At 46.5% G+C, this 19,076-nt stretch overlaps 1 protein-coding gene across 1 annotated transcript in view; it reads right to left on the bottom strand.

Moving 5' to 3' along the window:
* EXOC3L4 (exocyst complex component 3 like 4) overlaps positions 1-18,011 on the bottom strand; it is a 41,827-nt gene extending 23,816 nt beyond the window's left edge. The window contains exons 1-4 of the mRNA XM_050954135.1: positions 17,853-18,011; positions 9,473-10,088; positions 4,257-4,908; positions 1,431-1,548 (exon numbers count right to left, since the gene is read on the bottom strand). Coding sequence (XP_050810092.1) covers positions 1,431-1,548; positions 4,257-4,908; positions 9,473-10,025 — 1,323 coding nt within the window. The 5' untranslated portion in view covers positions 10,026-10,088; positions 17,853-18,011. The remainder of the gene's footprint in view (positions 1-1,430; positions 1,549-4,256; positions 4,909-9,472; positions 10,089-17,852) is intronic.
* Between the last annotated feature and the right edge of the window lie 1,065 nt (positions 18,012-19,076).

Here is a 19,076-nt window from a genome sequence, read left to right as displayed (position 1 = left end):
GAGTTACAGCTTACACTGGCATAACATGATCGTTTGCTGGTGCACTTACATCTACCCAAATGACAAATTGTACTAGAAAAAGGCCTCTTTGGCTGGCATAGTTGCATCTACACAAGAAGGGGAGGTGCTGGCATAGCTATATTGGTTAAGGGTGTGGATTTTTCACACCCCTGACCAACACAGGTATGCCAGCAAAACTTTGTAGCATAGACCTGGTAGAGTTGATCAGTCTGTAATGAATCTTGTCACTGCAGTAAGTTCTAAACACAAGAGGAATTTTAAAAAATGTAAATAAGCAACATCCACTGATCATATTTTTGAAATATCTCATTTAATTGAGTCTATATTTTCTAGGGAGGTTCTCTTAAACTTGGCTAAGTATGGTTGTGAATTGTCCATGTGTCTGTATAATGTATGACTTCACTGGAGTTACTCTGTGTTCACATCAGTGTAATAGATTGGAATCAAGTACCACATTTAGATAGCGCACTTCCATTTCCTCTTTCTGTTCACTTAAAGCCAGGTTCTGCCTGGTGCTGAGTGCCCCATATCAATAGAAGTCAAGGGTGCTCCGCCTATTGCATCATCAAACCCTGTAAGAGAGACTGTGATTGGGGGAAGGCAAGCCCCATGCTGGAGAACAAGGGGTTAAGAAGCAACTCTGGTCCCTGGTGACCCCACCCTGTTGCACCTGAGAGGCCTGCAGGAGGAGAGAGTTTTAGAGGAAGTTGACAGTGGAAGGGAGCATCTCTGAGCCCTGGGGGAAGTGCTGCATAGGAGCTCTCGCTGCCTAAGACCTGGCAATGCAGATCAGACAAAGCCTGCAAAGGAGATACTGGTGATGGATAGTGAAGGTCAAAAACTTTATTTGCCATTCATTAATTTATCCCATGGAGAAAAGGGGGATTTATGTAGGAAGTGATTCATGGAGGCAGCTGCTTAGCACCTCAAGGTGCAGAACTTAGCTGCCCACCACCTGGCCCTGGACTGGAGTCCAGTGGCAATGGTGGGTCCATACTCCCCTACCAACTTCAAAAAACAGGACAACAATAGAAGCATTTACCTTGGTGGAGAATCCAGCTCGGGAAGACCCTGAATGTTCCCAGGCCCCAAGTCCCTAAACTAAGGGGAAAGCCCTGAAGCCTTCCGCATGATCAGACTTTTTATTTGGTATACCCCGAAAGGGCTGGACTGAGACATGTGACCCAGCTGGAGAGCTGAGCCTCAAAAGATGGGACAGCCCTACAAGAGAGAGTTATAACTGACAAGGGGGCACATCAGGGAAGGAGACAACCTGCTGTACTCCCCCCGACCACTAGGCAGCCCTGGTGGTGAGCATTCCCCTTTGGAGACAGCTGAATATTCTATGTAGGAGGCTGGAATTATTTGCTCCTGTATAAGCCAGATGACAACAGGGCCCAGAGTCTTACCGCTAGAGAATCCTTGTAGTCCTTTTTCAGTTTATCCCAAGTTTCTGATGGTAACAACTGAGGGAGATTCTCAGTCTTTACCTCCGCTTGGAGATCAGGGTGTCCCAGGAGAGTTTTGCTACAAAATTCAGATGAACACATTAGGTTGCCTTGGAGAGGAAGTAAATGGAATATTTATATTGCATGAGCTACATAATTATCATGTTGTATGAAATTTACTTAAAGCTTAAACTATGTGGCATGCTTTCAGGCTTTAGCAAGAAACCATTCCTCACTATTTAAAATTGTAATTCTTCAAAATTGTAAAAGCAGCAAAGAGTCCTGTGGCACTTTATAGACTAAGATGTATTGGCACTTGAGCTTTCTTGGGTGAAGACCCCCTTTGTCAGATGCAACAAAATCATGCTGGTTCTGAAGGCTAGGTTTCAGCCCAGTTGGGAAAGCATGAAACCCGTGTGTTGCTTGGAAATGAAAAGTTACTTTTTTTTAAAATAAACAAAAACCATGAAACTGATTCATTTAACAATGAGTTGTTTGGATTTTTCTAGAGCTTGTTCCAGGAACATTGTTTTTGTTTTCTTTGGCGTTAGCTGGTCACCCCGTGCATCTATTTCCTTGTGAAGAAAACAATGAAAGATCACAGCTCAGCTCATCTGGGTGATAGTCCGAAGGACAGTGTCTGGAAATCATGCAAGGGTACAAACAAGTTTGGACATGAGAAACATTTCCTTGCATACGGAAGAAGTAGGTGGATGCTGAACTAAAGGCTGATTTTAAAGGGCATTGAATTGATAAACTACTTTACTTTACCACTCATTTCTCCCATGAGTTACCATGCAATACATGACAGCTGATTAGTGGAAAGGTAGAGTACCACTTTGGGGTAGAAACAGATGTGTTGCTTACTCAATAGCAAAAAATCCATCATTGGGTGCCATTATGATTCAATATTGTACAATATTCAAATGTGCTATCCACCAACCCATCCATACTCTGCACAAGCAAGATAAATTTACAACTCTGTCTTCTAAATATGGGATGAGAAAGGAAGAGAAAATGTTTGTAACCTCTTGAATATGGAACATGAATTACTAACTGTTCACTAGAGCTATATCTGGAAGTCAGCTGCAATGACAACATTTCATAAAGGGCTTTATCTTGTTCTCAAAACTCCCATAAATTGTAATTAGGTCTGAGTATGGAGTGCAAGATCAGATCTAAGTTGAATGAAAACGGCACTGTATCAATTCTGGGTTCTGGCAGGCTAATGCAGAGGGAGCTTATTAGGAAAGAGGAATTGGTGTTGCCCTGTCATCCTGCCAAGTTTGTGGGTTGGGAATGGACAAGATGTCATTAGTTGTACAAGTAGTGTGTATTCCAGCATGCTCCATGAATGTGTCATTCATTTAAAAGTACACCCAAGCTAGATAGCGCCTTTCTGTCTGAATTTTTTTTACCCACTGCTGTTGCAAGTAAAGACTCAGATGACTTTATATGAAAGAGAAATGTATTTTGCTTTTTGATTTTTTTAGTTTGTTTGCTTTAGTTTATTTTGACAGGATGTTTGGTATAATCAGCTTCAATCTCACGTCTGTGTAATCAGATTCCTCTGTTTGTGGGTTTTACAAACAGTAATGAGAGGGCAAATATTTCTTAAAACAAGAAATGCAATTGTAAAGTCACAAAAACTGGCAAGGGGATTCAGGCAGATGTAGTAGGAGGCATGAGCCAGAGTGACATCGTTTTTCAGCTACGAGAAAGGGACCAAGATACTTTCTCCATTGGATCATATGAACTGGAACCATAAACTCCCTGAACATTAAATCTCACCAAATGAAGGTCAATCCATCTTCATCATCATCATCCACTCACTGTACTCCACACCTGAACATAGCCATTATATGAACATCATATCCTCATATCTCAGTCTGTACTTTGATCCATCAACCTCCAGTTGGGGATATTGCAGATTATGTATTCCTTACGACACCTGATCTTAAACCGAACTTCACCCCCCTTGATAATCTGTATGTTATTCCCTAACGCCATCTATTGGTGTCCCACATAGCCATGCTCGGGGGTGACCATCAGGTAGGATGACAATATTTCCTAAAGGGAAAATGGGACACTGTGTGGGGCTAGCCTGAGCCCTCCCTCTCGCCATGTGGGGCTGGCCAGAGCTGATCACCTGAGCCCCCTTCCCCGGTGGGGCTGGCGTTGCTGCTTGCAACTTGAAGAACTGATCAAGTTGGCAAGAGCAAATGGGACAAATGCCCACTTTTGCCAAAAAGGTTGGGACGGCCAGGACAGAGCTTAAAAAAAAAAAAAAAAAGGGTCTGTCCCAGCCAAACCAGGATGTATGGTCACCCTACCAAAAGGGACAGGTGGCAGTGTGGATTCTTTCCAACCTGCATCACAACTGAAACAGGTGCAGCCCAGAGCTCCTCCACGCACCATGCATTACGGCTGGAAAGATCTGCTAATAGAAGCTGCACTTTGCAAAACGTTTCCATGGAGGGGAACTGAGCTTTCTGAGAGCTGAAATATAACATTGGCAAGTGAAACATTATGGGTATCGTGAGCACTGCAAGTCAGTGACTAAGAGAAACAAGGCAATCTAAATGTACAGTGGATGCATGTGGTAAGCATTTTACACACAAGCCTTTGCCTCTATCTTTGATCAGACTGGTACTTTCCGTTACAATTCAAGTGGTTGCATCTGTCTTACTCACATGGGAACCCAAGAATAACTAAGTGTCTTGCAGATTTTCAAAGCCAAATTATTATTTGGAGGAGAGAGACTTGGCATGGGGAATAGTAGCTTACCTATAGTACGTGTTAACAACCCAATCAAGTAATGCGTAAAGTTCATTGAATTCCAAGGGTCTCTGCAAGAGCTCTTGCAGGTGTGAAGAAATGGCACTGTGAAAGGACTCAAAATATCTTCCACAAACTTTATAGTCATCTGGGTAACACTTTTGTACCGACTGCTTGATTTTCATTAAGTCTTCACTAACGTGTTTTCTGAGGAACCCTAAATGGATAGCAAGCCAAGAAACGTTGTCCTCCTTCAATGAAATAGGCACCTTACTGACTCTCTTTTCAGCACTCCCTCTGACAGCTTCCTTCCACACCTCTCGCCATTTTCTGGGTCTGCCAACCCCGTCTGACTCTGAAGAGCCGGGGCTCTGTGTATCAGCATGAGCTGCTTCTTCCTTGGAGATTACAGTCACCACAGAAGTCAACAAACTTTCATCTATATCGAACTGATCAAGTGTTTCCTCCACAATGGATTTGATTGAGTTAGTGACAGAGTTACAAAGCAAATCCACATCCTTGGCTTTCCGGGCATATTCTATAGGATTGTCTTCATATTTCTTGGCCTCTCTTTCAGATAGAACTTCTTTCTCCAAACACCTGATGCTTGCATATGCCTCCAAAAGTTGCTTTTTCTGAATAAGTTCATTTATTTCCATGACTGCAGAGAGAATATGGGTGGGGGAGAGAGCAGATTATGAGTTTACTTTTAGATATTTAGTGTGCCTATTACAACAGTAAAGACCACAAGAGAGAGCAGTGTTTGAGTCAGGGGCTGCTCTGGCTCTCTACTGCATCCTGTGTGAAGAGTGGCATTCCAGCTGCGTGTATGTGACAAGTCACCTTTAATCTCCCTAACTCGTGTTTGACACAGAGGAGAAATACTGTTCAGATGAAGTCATTGAAATATCAGAGCCATGTCTCACAGGGTATGTCTACACTGCAATGAAAGACCCACAGCTGGCCCAGATCAGCTGACTCAGGCTCACAAGGCTTGGGCTGTGGGGCTACGAAATTGCAGTGTAGATGTTTGGGCTGGAGCCCAGGCTCTGAGGCCCTCCTCCATGGGATATGATCCAATGGTCCTAGCCCTCTATGGTACTGGTGCACAGGGGTAGTGCCCCTGTTCTAATCCAGATGTTGGGAGGTCTGGAGTGCAGCTCTGAGCTGGGGGCTGACTGTATCTATCCATCGCCCAGTACTTCGCCTGCATGAATCTGCTCTCTTGGGCTTTGCACCAGTGATGTGAATTGCACCCTGTCAAGGTTTTTTCCCCCACTTTGAACTTTTAGAGTACAAATGTGGGGGACCTGCATGGACCCTTCTAAGCTTAATTCCTAGCTTAGTAACGCTGCCACCAGCCAAAATATAGTGTCTGGCACACTTTCTGTTCCCCCAAAACCTTCCCTGGGGAACATAAATCCAAACACCTTGGGTTTTAAAACAAGGAGAAATTAACCATCCCCCTCCTTTTCCCCCCACCCCCAGCCTTTCCCCTCCCTGGGTTGCCATGAGAGGCTTCACACCAATCCAAACTCCTTGGATCTTAAAACAAGGAGGAATTAACCATCCTCCCTCCTTTCCCCCCACAATCCCTGGTGAGTTCAGACTCAATCCCTTGGATTTTAAACAAGGAAAAATCAATCAGGTTCTTAAAAAGAATTTTTACCTTAGCTTTTAATTTAAAGAAAGAAATCTCTGTAAAATCAGGATGGAAAATGCTTTACAGAGTACTCAGATTCATATAGACTAGAGTGACCCTCCTCCCAGCCTTAGATTCAAAGTTACAGCAAACAGAGGTAAAAATCCTTCCAGCAAAAAGACACATTTACAAGTTAAGAAGACAAATCTGCCTTGCCTGGCTATTACTTTACAATTATGAAACATGAGAGACTGATTCTGAAAGATTGGGAAAACCTGGGTATACGTCTGGTCCCTCTTAGCCCCAAGAGCGAACGATGAACAACACAAAAAGCACAAACACAGACTTCCCTCCACCAAGATTTGAAAGTATCTTGTCCCCCTATTGGTCCTCTGGTCAGGTGTCAGCCAGGTTCACTGAGCTTCTTAACCCTTTACAGGTAAAAGAGACATTAACCCTTCACCATCTGTGTATGACACACCCAGAATGAAGAACCAACTTCTTCCAAAGCTCCTACCATTCCAGTAGCTCTTGTGAGCTATGGAGATGACACTCGGGAATTAAAGTACACCTCTACCCTGATATAACGCGGCCCAATACGACATGAATTCGGATATAACGCGGTAAAGCAGCACTCTGGGGCAGTGGGGCTGCACGTCCAGCGGATCAAAGCAAGTTCAATATAATGCAGTTTCACCTATACTGTAGTAAGGCTTTTTGGCTCCTGAGGACAGCGTTATATCGATGTAGAGGTGTAGTACCTCTCTAGCATCTCAAACTCCAAGATGGGACCAACCTAAAACTCTTGCTCCGAACACTCCCAAACTTCTGTTTGGTTCTAAACTTGAGTTTGGCAGCAGAGGCCCATCTCTGCTTAAATATATTTCAGACTGGAGATCTTATTTGTGGTGATATTTCTGGTTTGCACTGTGTATTTTAAAGCAAATATGAGTCATATGGCATTGTTCCTGTAGTGGTCACTGTAAATCAGTCTGGCTGTGCAGATTTCACATTGAACATAAGACCACTGCATCAAGTCATCAGAGGAGGCAAGATCTACTGGAGAGAGCCCTGGACTGAGAGCTGGGATTAAATCCCTGTCTCCAAGCTCCACCACTGCTATGCTTGTGACTTTGGGCAAATCATGTGCCTCTGTTTTCCCCTTCTCTCCCTTTGTCTGCATTGTAACTTTTTTCTGGGCAAGGGTACTCCCATTTATGTTTGTGCAATGCCCAGTACCATGGAGCCCTGATCTCAGTTGAGGCCCGTATGTGCTATTGTAATAGAAATAATAATATTTGCATGAGTTTGCTAAAAAGATCTCAAAGAATGGATCTGATTCATTCCCCCTGTAACTTCCCTGAAGCCAAAAGAGCCCCACCATGGATGGCACGACACAGTCATTTTACAGATATGCACATAACTACTAGGTGCTGATGATTTGCTGTAACGCTGGTTTCCAAGCACTGCATGCTGTTACCCAGGCTGGGAGGGACGAGGGAAATCCAAGTACCTTTCATTCACAGTCACTTTAGGAGTGGGTGCCTTCCTTTTACACTCCCACTCAGCTGAGTTATCTACTGTGCAGTTTTTGAAAAACGATGATAAAAGTGCCTTAAAAACACAGTTCTAAGGGACCACAAACAGCCAGCGTTATGCCTCGCCACGCCATAGGAGTGAAGGTAGTTTGCTAGTAATAATTTGAAGCAAATTTCGTTGGTTGATTCACCACTTGGACTGTGATCATCATCAGGGCTGGCTCTAGTTTTTTTGCTGCCCCAAGTGGTGGGGGGAAAAAGAAAAACTAAATTGAGCTGCCACCAAAGTGCTGCCAAAGTGGAAGAGAGTGAGTGAAGGACCTGCAGCCAAATTGCTGCCGCGCTAACCGACCGAGTGCCGCATCTTTCTATTGGCCACCCCAGGCAGGACCGGCTCTAGGCACCAGCAAACCAAACACGTGCTTGGGTGGCACTATTCCAGGGGCGGCGTTCCGGGAGGTTTTCATTTTCTTTTTTTTTCACTTTGGCAGTTGTGCTCTTGGAATTTTTGTTTGTTTGCTTGGGGCAGCAAAGAACCTGGCCCTGGCCCTGGCCCCGGCCCCAGGCACCTACTTTCTTCGTTGGTGCCTGGAGCTGGCCCTGATAATCATGGAATGCTAGAGTCTCAAAAGGGGCTGATCCCAATTAAATTTTCCATTTCCCACTGTTGCAGCAAGAACTACAGCTCAGTCATGAGTGTAATTTCACTTGCTAACCAGAAATGAGAGTGTACAAAACTGCCTTTCTGGATGCAGCAGTGGTGTGACAGCAGAGATCCTTGCTGCTGTGTGACAGACTCCTATTCCAGAGCATCTTCTGGCTCCCAGAGGTCACTGGGAAGTTGAGCCCTCTAAACAGGAGCTCTGCGTGTGGTGATGTGGCTAAGGGAGTTCAGTCTAGTCAGTTTATCAAACAGGAAGTTGAAGAGGCAATTTTGATCACTGTAAGTATCTAGGCAGGAAAGAGAGCTCTTATACTAAATGGCTCATTAATCTAGTACCCAAAGGCCCAATACAATTGAATGGGTGGGGAAACTGAAGGTCAACAAATTTAAACTGGCAATAAAACCCACTTTTTAAAAACAACGAGGGCAATTAACCACTGGAACAGCTTACCACTGAGAGTGGGAGATTCTCCATCACCTGTAATCTTTAAATTAAGATTGGGTGTCTTTCTAGCGAAGATGCTCTAGTTCAGACACAAGTAATTGGACTCAGTGCTGGGATTACTGGTGAAATACAATGACACAAGTTTATGCAGGAGGTGAGCCTAGATTATCATGATAGTGCCTTCTGGTCGTGATCTGTGAATCTAGGCCAGCAGGTATGCAAAGCTGACAAGAGGGGCTCAGATCCATTTTACAAAGCTCACTCTGTAACAATGTGAAGCAGTTTAAGCACCTTCACTGATACAGATCTCACAGATGCCACACAGACCACCTAACCTGTCTATACAATGGCATCAATAATGGCCTCTGGGTCCAGGTTAGGTCAGGGTGTATTAATTCATCTCAACCCTTTTCCTAAGTGGAAACACTGTGATGCCTTTTACCTTGGCTAAGCAGTTAGAAGTGTTGCTTAGTCAGGCTAAAAGGCATTGCAACGTGTCCACTCTAGGAAAGAGAGATGGTTAGGTAAAGGTCAGTTAACATAGACCCATTTTTCTAGAGTGGACATGGCCCATGTGAGTGCGCACTCTTATGACTTGGCCTGAAAAAAAGAAAAAGTGCAGCAGCATTACTGTAAGAAATAGCAAATTAAAGGGATGTATCAAGACAAGTGTCCCTCTTGAGGATCCTTCAATGCTAATAAAATACCATTTGAGGGGGCTGCAGAACATCCCATTCATGGGGTCTCCCTTGGTATCTGGGAGACCTGTTCTCTGTGCTCAGCCTTTAAAGACTCCAAAAAGACTTTGCAAGGGACCAGGCAGGTCCATTTCATTCAATGCTCTTTTGCGCTGGAGACCTGCAGAGTCTACTTTGATTGAATGTTACTAGAATCCTAGCAAGTGTTTTTACAGTGGGTTATAGTCTCACCTCTTACCTGAGAGAGGTTGTTGTTGAATGGACTCTGCCCGTGTATTCTCCCCACTCTTGTTCACACTGGTGTCAGTCATGTTTTTAGCACTGCTGTCCTCTTCTTTTTTTTGGAAGGCTTTCGGTAAAAAACCTTTGTTTCTTCTCAGGCTGCCAGAGTCTTCACTTGCTTTGTCTTTGGCTGGACTTCGTTTACTTCTCCTGAAGCTTAACACTCTTTTGAGAGCACTTTCGGGGCTCTTTGCCTCCAGATTGTTCAAGGGTGAGCTATTCAGTTCAGAAACAGAATCAGTTCCTTCATCCTCAGTGCTTTTTACTGGGGAGGCTGGTTCTGCTGGAGATGCTGCTTTTTCACTTGGCTCAGGTATCTTCTTCTTTTCATCTTTGTCTTTGGCTGGACTTCGTTTACTTCTCCTGAAGCTTAACACTCTTTTGAGAGCACTTTCGGGGCTCTTTGCCTCCAGATTGTTCAAGGGTGAGCTATTCAGTTCAGAAACACAATCAGTTCCTTCATCCTCAGTGCTTTTTACTGGGGAGGCTGGTTCCGCTGGAGATGCCATTTTTTCATTAGGCTCAGGTATCTCACCTTGGCAGTAACTGGTTTTTGGAAGGTGGAGGAGTAACTAGTCAAAGAAAAGAAACAGACGAGCAGAATTAAGCAGCAAGACTTACGGGGGATCTATGTAATGCTGGGATATTGCTGTGTGTCATGAGTCACCCTTAGGTACCCTTTGTATGCCCCACTCTGTTGAATTGACAGAGGAGGCAAGTCTGTAATAATAACCTTTCTTGCACCCTAGCATAACCAGGGTTGTGAGGCACCTCACCACCACCTGTCCTGTGCATGAAGCAGTCTTGTGTATGCCTGTTGTGGATCAGGTCCCTGAAAACAAGAGCCCCTGGCAGCATGAGCCTGGCCTTCCAGGCCTCCACAGACCGCCCCCTCTTTATACAAGTAGCGATAGGTACACACCAACCTCCAAATACTCTAAGCATTCCTGGCATGAATAGTCCCTTGTCCACTAAACTCTCACAGAATTTAGAGTGAGGCCTGCTGCTCCCAAAGGAACAGGACACATGAGCTTGTAAGACACAACTCTGGACCAGCATTTTGTTTAACGCCATAGCACAGCACACAAATATATTTATAGTGAAAACAAGAATAAGTCTATCATCAGAGATTAGAGATTCAAGTGAGAGTGAGTAAGACTATGAAAATGAATGGGGATACAAAAACAAAATCAGAACAGGCTTTCTAGATACTAACCTTAACAGCCGAGTTACCCTCCTGTCTGAAGAAGCGTATCTCACCCAAAGTTCTCTCCAGAGTTTTCAACCAAGCCTGTCTGAGACCCTGTTTCACATTGCAAAAGCACTTCAATCTCTTTTACTACCCCACTGAAGGGGGCCTTTGTTCCCTCCAATCCCCAATATACTCAAGCTATGCACCTCCAGATAAGGCTTTCTTCTTCCCCCCTGTGCTTCACTTCCATAGGCGGCAGGTTATATACATTTGCGGTGCTCGAGCACCAGGAACATTCAGGGCTGGGTGCCCTGCTCCAGCAATATTTGTAGCTGGGTCTCTCCCCTGGCCCTGCCTGGATCGGGCCCCGGCCCCTGCGGGTCACCCCCGCCACATCCCTGCCTGCTCCGGCTGCCAGAGTGGAACGGCTCCTGGCAGAATTGCTGTCTGCTGCCCCAGGGTGCTAGTGCCTGCCGTCTACTGATGGCAGGGCAGGTTGCCCTTACCCTGCCCCTCTGCCCTAGCCCTGAGCCCTTCCAACACTCCAAACCCCTCATCCCCAGCCACAGCCCTCATCCCCCTGCACCCTAATCCTCATCCCCAGCCCTGAGCCCCCTGCAGCATGAACCCCTCATCCCCAGCCACAGCCCTCATCCCTTCACACCCTGATCCTCTGCCCCAGCTCTGAACCCCCCCACAGCATGAACCCCTCATCCTCAGCCCCAATCCTCATTCCCCTGCACCCTGATCCTCTGCCCCAGCTCTAAGCCTCCCTCCGCAGCATGAACTCCTCATCCTCAGCCCCACAGCCCTCACCCCACAACCCAACCCTCTTCCCTAGCCCTGAGCCCCCCCACATCATGAAACCCTCCTCCTCAGCCCCACAACCTTCACACCTGCACTGTCTCCTATCCCCAAACTCCCTCCCAGAGTCTGCACCCCTCACCTCTTCCTACACCCCACCCCCAGCCCAGAGCTTGCACCTAAACTCCATCCCAAAGCATGCACCTCTCACCCCCTCCTGCACACCCACCCCCTGCCCCAGCCTAGAGCCTGCACCCAGCACCCAAACTTCATCCCAAAGCCTGCACCCTGCACCCCTCCTGCACCCTAATCCCCAGCCCAAGACCTGCACCCCAGACCTCCCTTGCTGAAACCCCACCCAGAGCCTTAGGCAGGTGGGGGCAGAGTTGGGGGGGGGGGTTCTGGGTACCACCAAAATTTCTACAAACTTGCCACCCATGTTCACTTCCTGTTAGATTATATCTAAGGTTCTTTCTTACAATCCTTCATTTGCATTCAGTTCAGACTGGCGATAGGGGAACCACTGTAAATGAGACAATACTCAGTTTACATGTAAATGGATCGGCATCTCCTGTCTGACAGACAACCCGTTTGTCACTTTTCCTGTTGACTAATACCTGGATACAGACTCTAAAAACATATTTTCTGCATATATGCACAACTCCTTCCAGAGTATCTATACATACCCACATCACAAAGATATTGATGACCAGTGTGACATCAGCTTTCATTTGAGACGTCACATGACATTCTTTGGTGAACCAGAATGTGCAGACCAGAATCAGGTGATTCCTGTAACCCTTCTGCACCCCCTTGCCACTTAGCATTCAGAGGTTCTTGGGGCCCCTAACCCTACCTTCAGAGGCTGGCTCTTTAGCACAAGTTGTGCACATGCATGCTTTTAAGTCTAGAGGGCCCCAGTTCAATGCCTCAGAGCAGCCCTCTTGTATACTTTCAGGTATGCCATGCACTCTCAGTACCTAAACTGGTACCATCAGTTTCCCCCTCCAGCTGAGGCCTGGTCTACACTACATGTTTAAACTGATTTTAGCAGCATTAAACCGATTTAACGCTGTACCAGTCCATACTATGAGGCCCTTTATATCGATATAAAGGGCTCTTTAAATCGGTTTCTCTACTCCTCCCCGACGAGAGGAGTAGCGCTAAAATCGGTATTACCATATTGGATTAGGGTTAGTGTGGCTGCAAATCGACGGTATTGGCCTCTGGGTGGTATCCCACAGTGCACCATTGTGACCGCGTGTAAGAACGCATGGGGGAAGGCTTCGTGCACCCGCCCACTCCACCCCTGTGGACAGTCCCACCCAAAGGCTGTTATTACATTGAAATGTGTATAAAGGCCTTTTCCTTCCCTCCTATCCTCCTCCCAAACCACACCCGGGATACCTTGTCAGTTCTCTGCCTCTTTTTATAATTACTTTTTAATAATGAATACATGATTTTTAAACGATAGTGACTTTATTTCCTTAAGCAAGCTGTAATCGAATGGGGAGGGTGAGTTGCTTACAGAGAAGGAGTCAATAAAGGAAGGGGGGTTCATGAAGAGGAAACAAACACAGCAGTCACACCGTACCCTGGCCCGTGATGAAACTCGTTTTCAAAGCTTCTCTGATGCGCTCTGCTTCGTGGTGTGCTCTTCTAATCGCCCTGGTGTCTGGCTGCGCGTAATCAGTGACCAGGCGATTTGCCTCAGCCTCCCACCCCGCCATAAAGGTCTCCCCCTTACTCTCACAGAGATTGTGGAGCACACAGCAAGCAGCAATAACAAAGGGGACATTGGTTTGGCTGAGGTCTGAGCGAGTCAGTAATGTGGCCAGTGCGCCTTTAAACGGCCAAATGCACATTCTACCACCATCCTGCACTTGCTCAGCCTGTAGTTGAACAGCTCCTGACTACTGTCCAGGCTGCCTGTGTCTGGCTTCATGAGCCATGGCATCAAGGGGTAGGCTGGGTCCCCCAGGATAACTATAGGCATTTCAACATCCCCAACTGTTATTTTCTGGTCTGGGAAGTAATTCCCTTGCAGCAGGAGTTTAAACAGAGCAGTGCTTCTGAAGAAGCGAGCATCATGAACCCTTCCTGGCCATCCCACGTGGATGTTAGTGAAACGTCCCTTGTGATCCACCAGTGCTTGCAGCACCATTGAAAAATACCCCTTGCGGTTTATGTACTGGGTGCTCTGGTGCCAAGATAGGGATATGGGTTCCATCTATCGCCCTCCTACCATTAGGGAATCCCATTCACGTTTCCCAGAGTCACAACCTTTCGCAGCAGCAGCTTAATGATTGCTTTGGCTACTTGCATCACAGCAGCCCCCACAGTAGATTTGCCCACTCCAAACTGATTCCCGACTGACCGGTAGCTGTCTGGCATTGCAAGCTTCCAGAGGGCTATTGCCACTCGCTTCTCCACTGTGAGGGCTGCTCTCATCTTGGTATTATGGCGTTTCAGGGCAGGAGAAAGCAAGTCACAAAGTTCCATGAAAGTACCCTTACGCATGCGAAAGTTTCGCAGCCACTGCGAATCGTCCCACACCTGCAAAACTATGCGGTCCCACCAGTCTGTGCTTGTTTCCCAGGCCCAAAATCAGCGTTCAGTTGCTAGAACCTGCCCCATTACCAGCAGGATCTCCAAAGAGCAGGGGCCCGCGGTTTGAGATAATTCTGTGTCCATGTCCTCATCACTCTCGTCGCCGCGCTGCCATAGCCGCCGCCTCCTCCTCGCCTGGCTTTGCAGGTTCCGGTTCAGCATAGACTGTACAAGAATGTGCGAGGTGTTTACAACGTCCACGGTTGCAGTCTTGATCTGAGCAGGGTCCATGCTTGCTGTGCTATGGCGTTTGCACAGTTCACCCAGGAAAAAAAGGCGCGAAATGGTTGTCTGCTGCTTTCACGGAGGGAGGGGTGAGGCTGTACCCAGAACTACCCGCGACAATGATTTTTGCCCCATCAGGCACTGGGCTGTTAACCCAGAATTCCAAGGGGCGGGGGAGACTGCGGGAACTATGGGATAGCTACGGGATAGCTACCCACAGTGCAACGCTCCAGAAATTGACGCTAGCCTTGGACCATGGATGCACACCATCGAATTAATGTGCTTAGTGTGGCCGCGTGCTCTCGACTTCATACAATCTGTTTTACAAAACCGGTTTATGTAAAATCGGAATAATCTCGTAGTGTAGACGTACCCTGAGTTTAAAGCAATTTAGGGCAGATCTATGCATTAGCCAGATCTGTGCATTCACAGCCTATAACCCAGACATGTTAGCTTTGGGCTTGGTGGTGGTTGTCTTGTTTATGCACGGAGATCTGCAGACATTCAGCATTGGAATCTGGCTCGCGATGTGGATGGTCGGTCACAAACATCACGTAGTAGTGACTAAAGCACACTGAAAAGCCTCAGTTTTCACCTCTAGTTCCTTAAATAAGAAATCAAAGCATAATGTTTTCTGTGCTCTGAATCCTCATGGTTACAGTTCTGCAGAGGCTGCAAAGTGCAATGAACTTTTATATAGCAAACACTGTCTGAAAGCACTTCAAGTCAAACAAACCAAGGCCAGCCTGGGAACAGCTTGGAGAATAATCTGATTTTTTTAATTATTATTTTTTGGTCTCACAGGCCTTATCTGCACTAGGAGCATTTAAAAACAGTTGCCCACAATTTCTAATATGTTACAAGCCCGAGTGCAGGCAACGAGCCAGCTGCTGACATTTTTTTCAGTGCCATTTCATTTCATTTCTCCTTATGGTAAAGGGCTAATCTGTGATAATTATTTTTTTTAGTCCTGCGGTGAGGAAGCCTTGGTGCAAGAGCATGACACTGTGCCCCTCTGTCGCTCCCTAGAGGCACAGTGCCTCCCCTGCTTTCTGAAGGGAGGTTTGACTTCTGTATCTGGATGATTATCAAAGCCTGTTTAGTGCTCTGAATGCCCCATTACCCACCCTGGGACTGGGAGGATCCCTAATTGCTTCCTCCATGCAGATGGTGCCGCCACTGCCTCTGTGAGTCCGGCTGGGGCTGTGATGTGAATCCCTGAGGCTTCAGGTTTCTGGCTGGTTGGGAAGGGAGGGTTCCAAATAAAGGTTTCTCCTTCCCACAGATGCTGCTGCTGCTGGAGATGGAGGCAGGGCCTGATATAAAATTTTTTATTAAGATGATGCTTAAAAAAAAGTGAATGGTACAGAGTTTAAGCATAGAATTTTCTGCTTATCAGGGAATAACGTACAGATTATCAAGGGGTACGAAGTGCAGTTTAAAATCCGGTGGCATAAGGAAGACATAATTGGGCCTAAAAGGTTGACGGGTCAAAGTACAGATATTGAGATATGAGGGTATGAAATTCATATAATGGCTATGTTCAGGTGTGGAGTATAATGAGTGGATACAGTGAGGATGGGTTGACCCTCATTTGGTGAGATTTAACATTCAGGGAGTTTATGGTTCCAGTTCATATGGTCCAACAGATAAAGTCTCTTGGTCCCTTTCTCGTAGTCAAAGAGCAATGTCACTCCAGCTCACGCCTCCTGGTACTGTTGGTGGCCGGTGACGTGTTCGATGTAGATGACCCTGAACCATTGGATGGTGTCTGAGACCATGAGGCGCCACATGAGCTGTGCGTAGCGTCGACTGATCCCGCAGGTCTGCAGCACACGCTCGTTGCAGGGGTCCCAGGCGCCCAGGGCTCTGACAATCAGGGAGCCCATCTGCACCTCGTAGCCCTTCGCTCTCAGGGTGTCTACTAAGGTGGCTCCTTGGCCCTAAGTGCTTCTAAGCTACCAGCAAATTACAGCACCTTTATGTCTGCTGAGCTGGGCTGGCCATGGAGTGAAGGAGTGGAAATAGTGCTCCTCTCATTCCCTGCCTGCTTGTTCCTGAGATAGTGAGCCTGCAGCCCCAAGGGACTGGTAGCTGGCATAGGTGTGTAAGGAGAGTCCTTGCTTCCCCTTCCTCCTTTGCACAGCACTGTCATCCCGACACTCCCCGTGGAGTATCCTCTTTTCCAATACGGTAACCCTATCCCCCCTACACACCTCCACATGCTATCCTGTGACTCGGGGTTCTCCCATTAACATAGGTTACGTTCAGATGGCTTTTGAGAACATTAGAATTCTGTGCAAAGGCTGGGGACGGTTATTGTTATGAAGTGTTTATACTGCAGTAGCCCTCAGCAGCCCTGATAAGGATCAGGTCCCCACTGTGCTAGAGGCTTTACAAACATATCAGAAGGCACAGTCCCTGCACCAAAGAATGCAATATTTACCATCTATCAAATAATATTGTGCAAGAGGGTGAAAACGTAGTAACACTCTGCAGTGAGGCATCAGAATAAAATAGCAGCGTTTTACCAAGATGGTAGGAAACAATTTGCAGGTAAATCCAGATCACAACATTAAAGTTACAATTAAAAAAAAAATAGGAGAGGTGAGATGACCTTTTTTTGTTTTGAAAAGGAATGCTAAAAAAATAACAAAAGCTTTCAGGTGATTTGGAACCATCAAGTTGTGCACCAGCTTAGCTGAATATTATTATTTATATTGTAGTCGCACCTACGTGCTCCAGTCATGGACCTCACTATGCTAAACACTATAAGAACACAGAATAAACCACAGGCCCTACCCTAAAGAGATTAAAATTTAAGTATAAAATAGGAAACTGAAGGTGGATACAGACTGAGGAGGGAGCACAAAATGTTTCATGTAGCTAGGTCAGGGGTTCTCATAACAAAAATTTTGGTCGCCTCAGAGTGCGACCACCAATTCTTGCTGGTGGCCACTGACAAATTTTCTTAAAATACGTAATTAACTTTAGGAAAAACAAATAAATATGCACCTACACACATTGAAATTATTGGCAATTGATAGGGTGCCTTTTGCAGACTCAATAAAAATCATGTACAGTTGTATTTTGGCTTCCTGCATCCCTCCTCAGTCCCTACCCCCCCACCGCTCACCTCCTCTCACCTGCCACTCACTTCCTCACTCCCCTGCCAGAAACCCTTATGCCCGCCCCGAGAACCCCCACCTGCTGCTGGCTCGCTGCTTCTTGCCTCCTCACTCCCACCCGCAGCAGGCTCCCTCGCCACTCTCCTCTTCAACCCCCTGCTGCCCACCACTGGCCTTTTCACCCCCTCTACAGTGGTGGGCCACCACAGGAAAAACCAGAGGAGCAATACCTGTCTGGGCAGGCTCTCTGGAGAGCATGGCTAATGGTTCCTTCCTGTGCTCTGCAGGTAGCTGGGAATGAACCTGGAGGCCTCTTGCTGCTGTTAGGATCCCTGCAGGGCACAGGGGGGTTGGCAATGGCTCCCAGAGAAACTCACCTGGTTTAGCTGGCAGCAGCAGTTCCTTGCTCTCCTCAGAGCCTGGCAGCTGATCTCTCTCCCTCCAGTGAGGTTCTCCTTTTCATCTTCTTCTGGATTTCCAGAGGGTGTTATTGAAAACAGCCTGTACGAGGAAGAAAAGCGATGTCCCCAGGCAAAAGTCCCTGCAGCAGTTTGCTTCACCTGTTTGGGCTCGGAGAGCTGTTTTCACTTTCACTCTTGCATTGCTAACAAAAGGGGAATAGGCCCTGGGGAAATTCCAGGAAAAGGAGAGTAAACATTTACAATGCCCTGGGGTGGATGAACCTATGTACCTGAGTCTGAAAACACTCAGCTGGCTGCTGTCATGATACTTTTGAAGGTCATTGTGTGCAACAGGGAAAAGAGAATCTTCCCTTAGCCTCAAAATGATCTGTGCGATTATATTTCTCTGCCTGAGGCTTGTGTGGGCACTGGGCAACAGTCTGACCTATTACCACTGTGGCTGTGCAATCCCAGGCAAGTCTACAAGAGGAGAAAAGAATTTGGCCCACTTGTCTTTGTTTTTGACTCTGGTGGATTTGAACCTCCAACAGTATTTGCTTTGGGGTCCAAATGCATGTCCAACTAAATCTCAGTTGAAACTGTTATATTTAGCCAACTGTCCTGCATTCCCTGGAATGATTCACTGGCTTGGCTTGTGCAATGAAAGGATAAACCAGGAGAGCTGTGTGCGTTCAGGTGGTGGTGGTAACACTTTGTTCACTTCTAATCTCTGTGCACCAGTCATGGGTGTCTGCCTGTGTGTGCAATACTGACTTCAGTTCTGGGTGCCTCAGTCCCAGGAATGGATTGACAAATGGGAAGGAGTTCAGAGAAAAGAAGCAAAAATATACCGGATTGCTTATGGGGACAGTTAGAAGAGCTAAGGATCAGTGTAGTTGCTTGGCTGGTTCGTGATTTTTAAGTGCTTTAACCCTTTCAAGCTCAGAATGGGTTGAGATCCGAACTTTTCCCCTATGTGACGATTCTGTGGTTGCAATCAACAAAGTCACGGGTTATTCCTGCAGTGCCGTAGGTGTGGATGCTGAGTATTCACAGAGAAGATAAGGTCTCCGCCCCAAGGAGGTCACAGTCTGCAACACAGTGGCCTGAGGTACCAGATCTAAATAATCTACTTGCTTATTTTACAATACGATATGGAGCAGTTAAAATAACAGCGCGAAGTCCAACACACCAGCAATG

The sequence above is a fragment of the Gopherus flavomarginatus genome, chromosome 5 (assembly GCF_025201925.1).
Source record: "Gopherus flavomarginatus isolate rGopFla2 chromosome 5, rGopFla2.mat.asm, whole genome shotgun sequence".
In the NCBI taxonomy this organism is placed as follows: Eukaryota; Metazoa; Chordata; order Testudines; family Testudinidae; genus Gopherus; species Gopherus flavomarginatus.
Note: the sequence above shows the minus strand (reverse complement) of the source record. Positions and strands in the feature narration are given on the sequence as shown.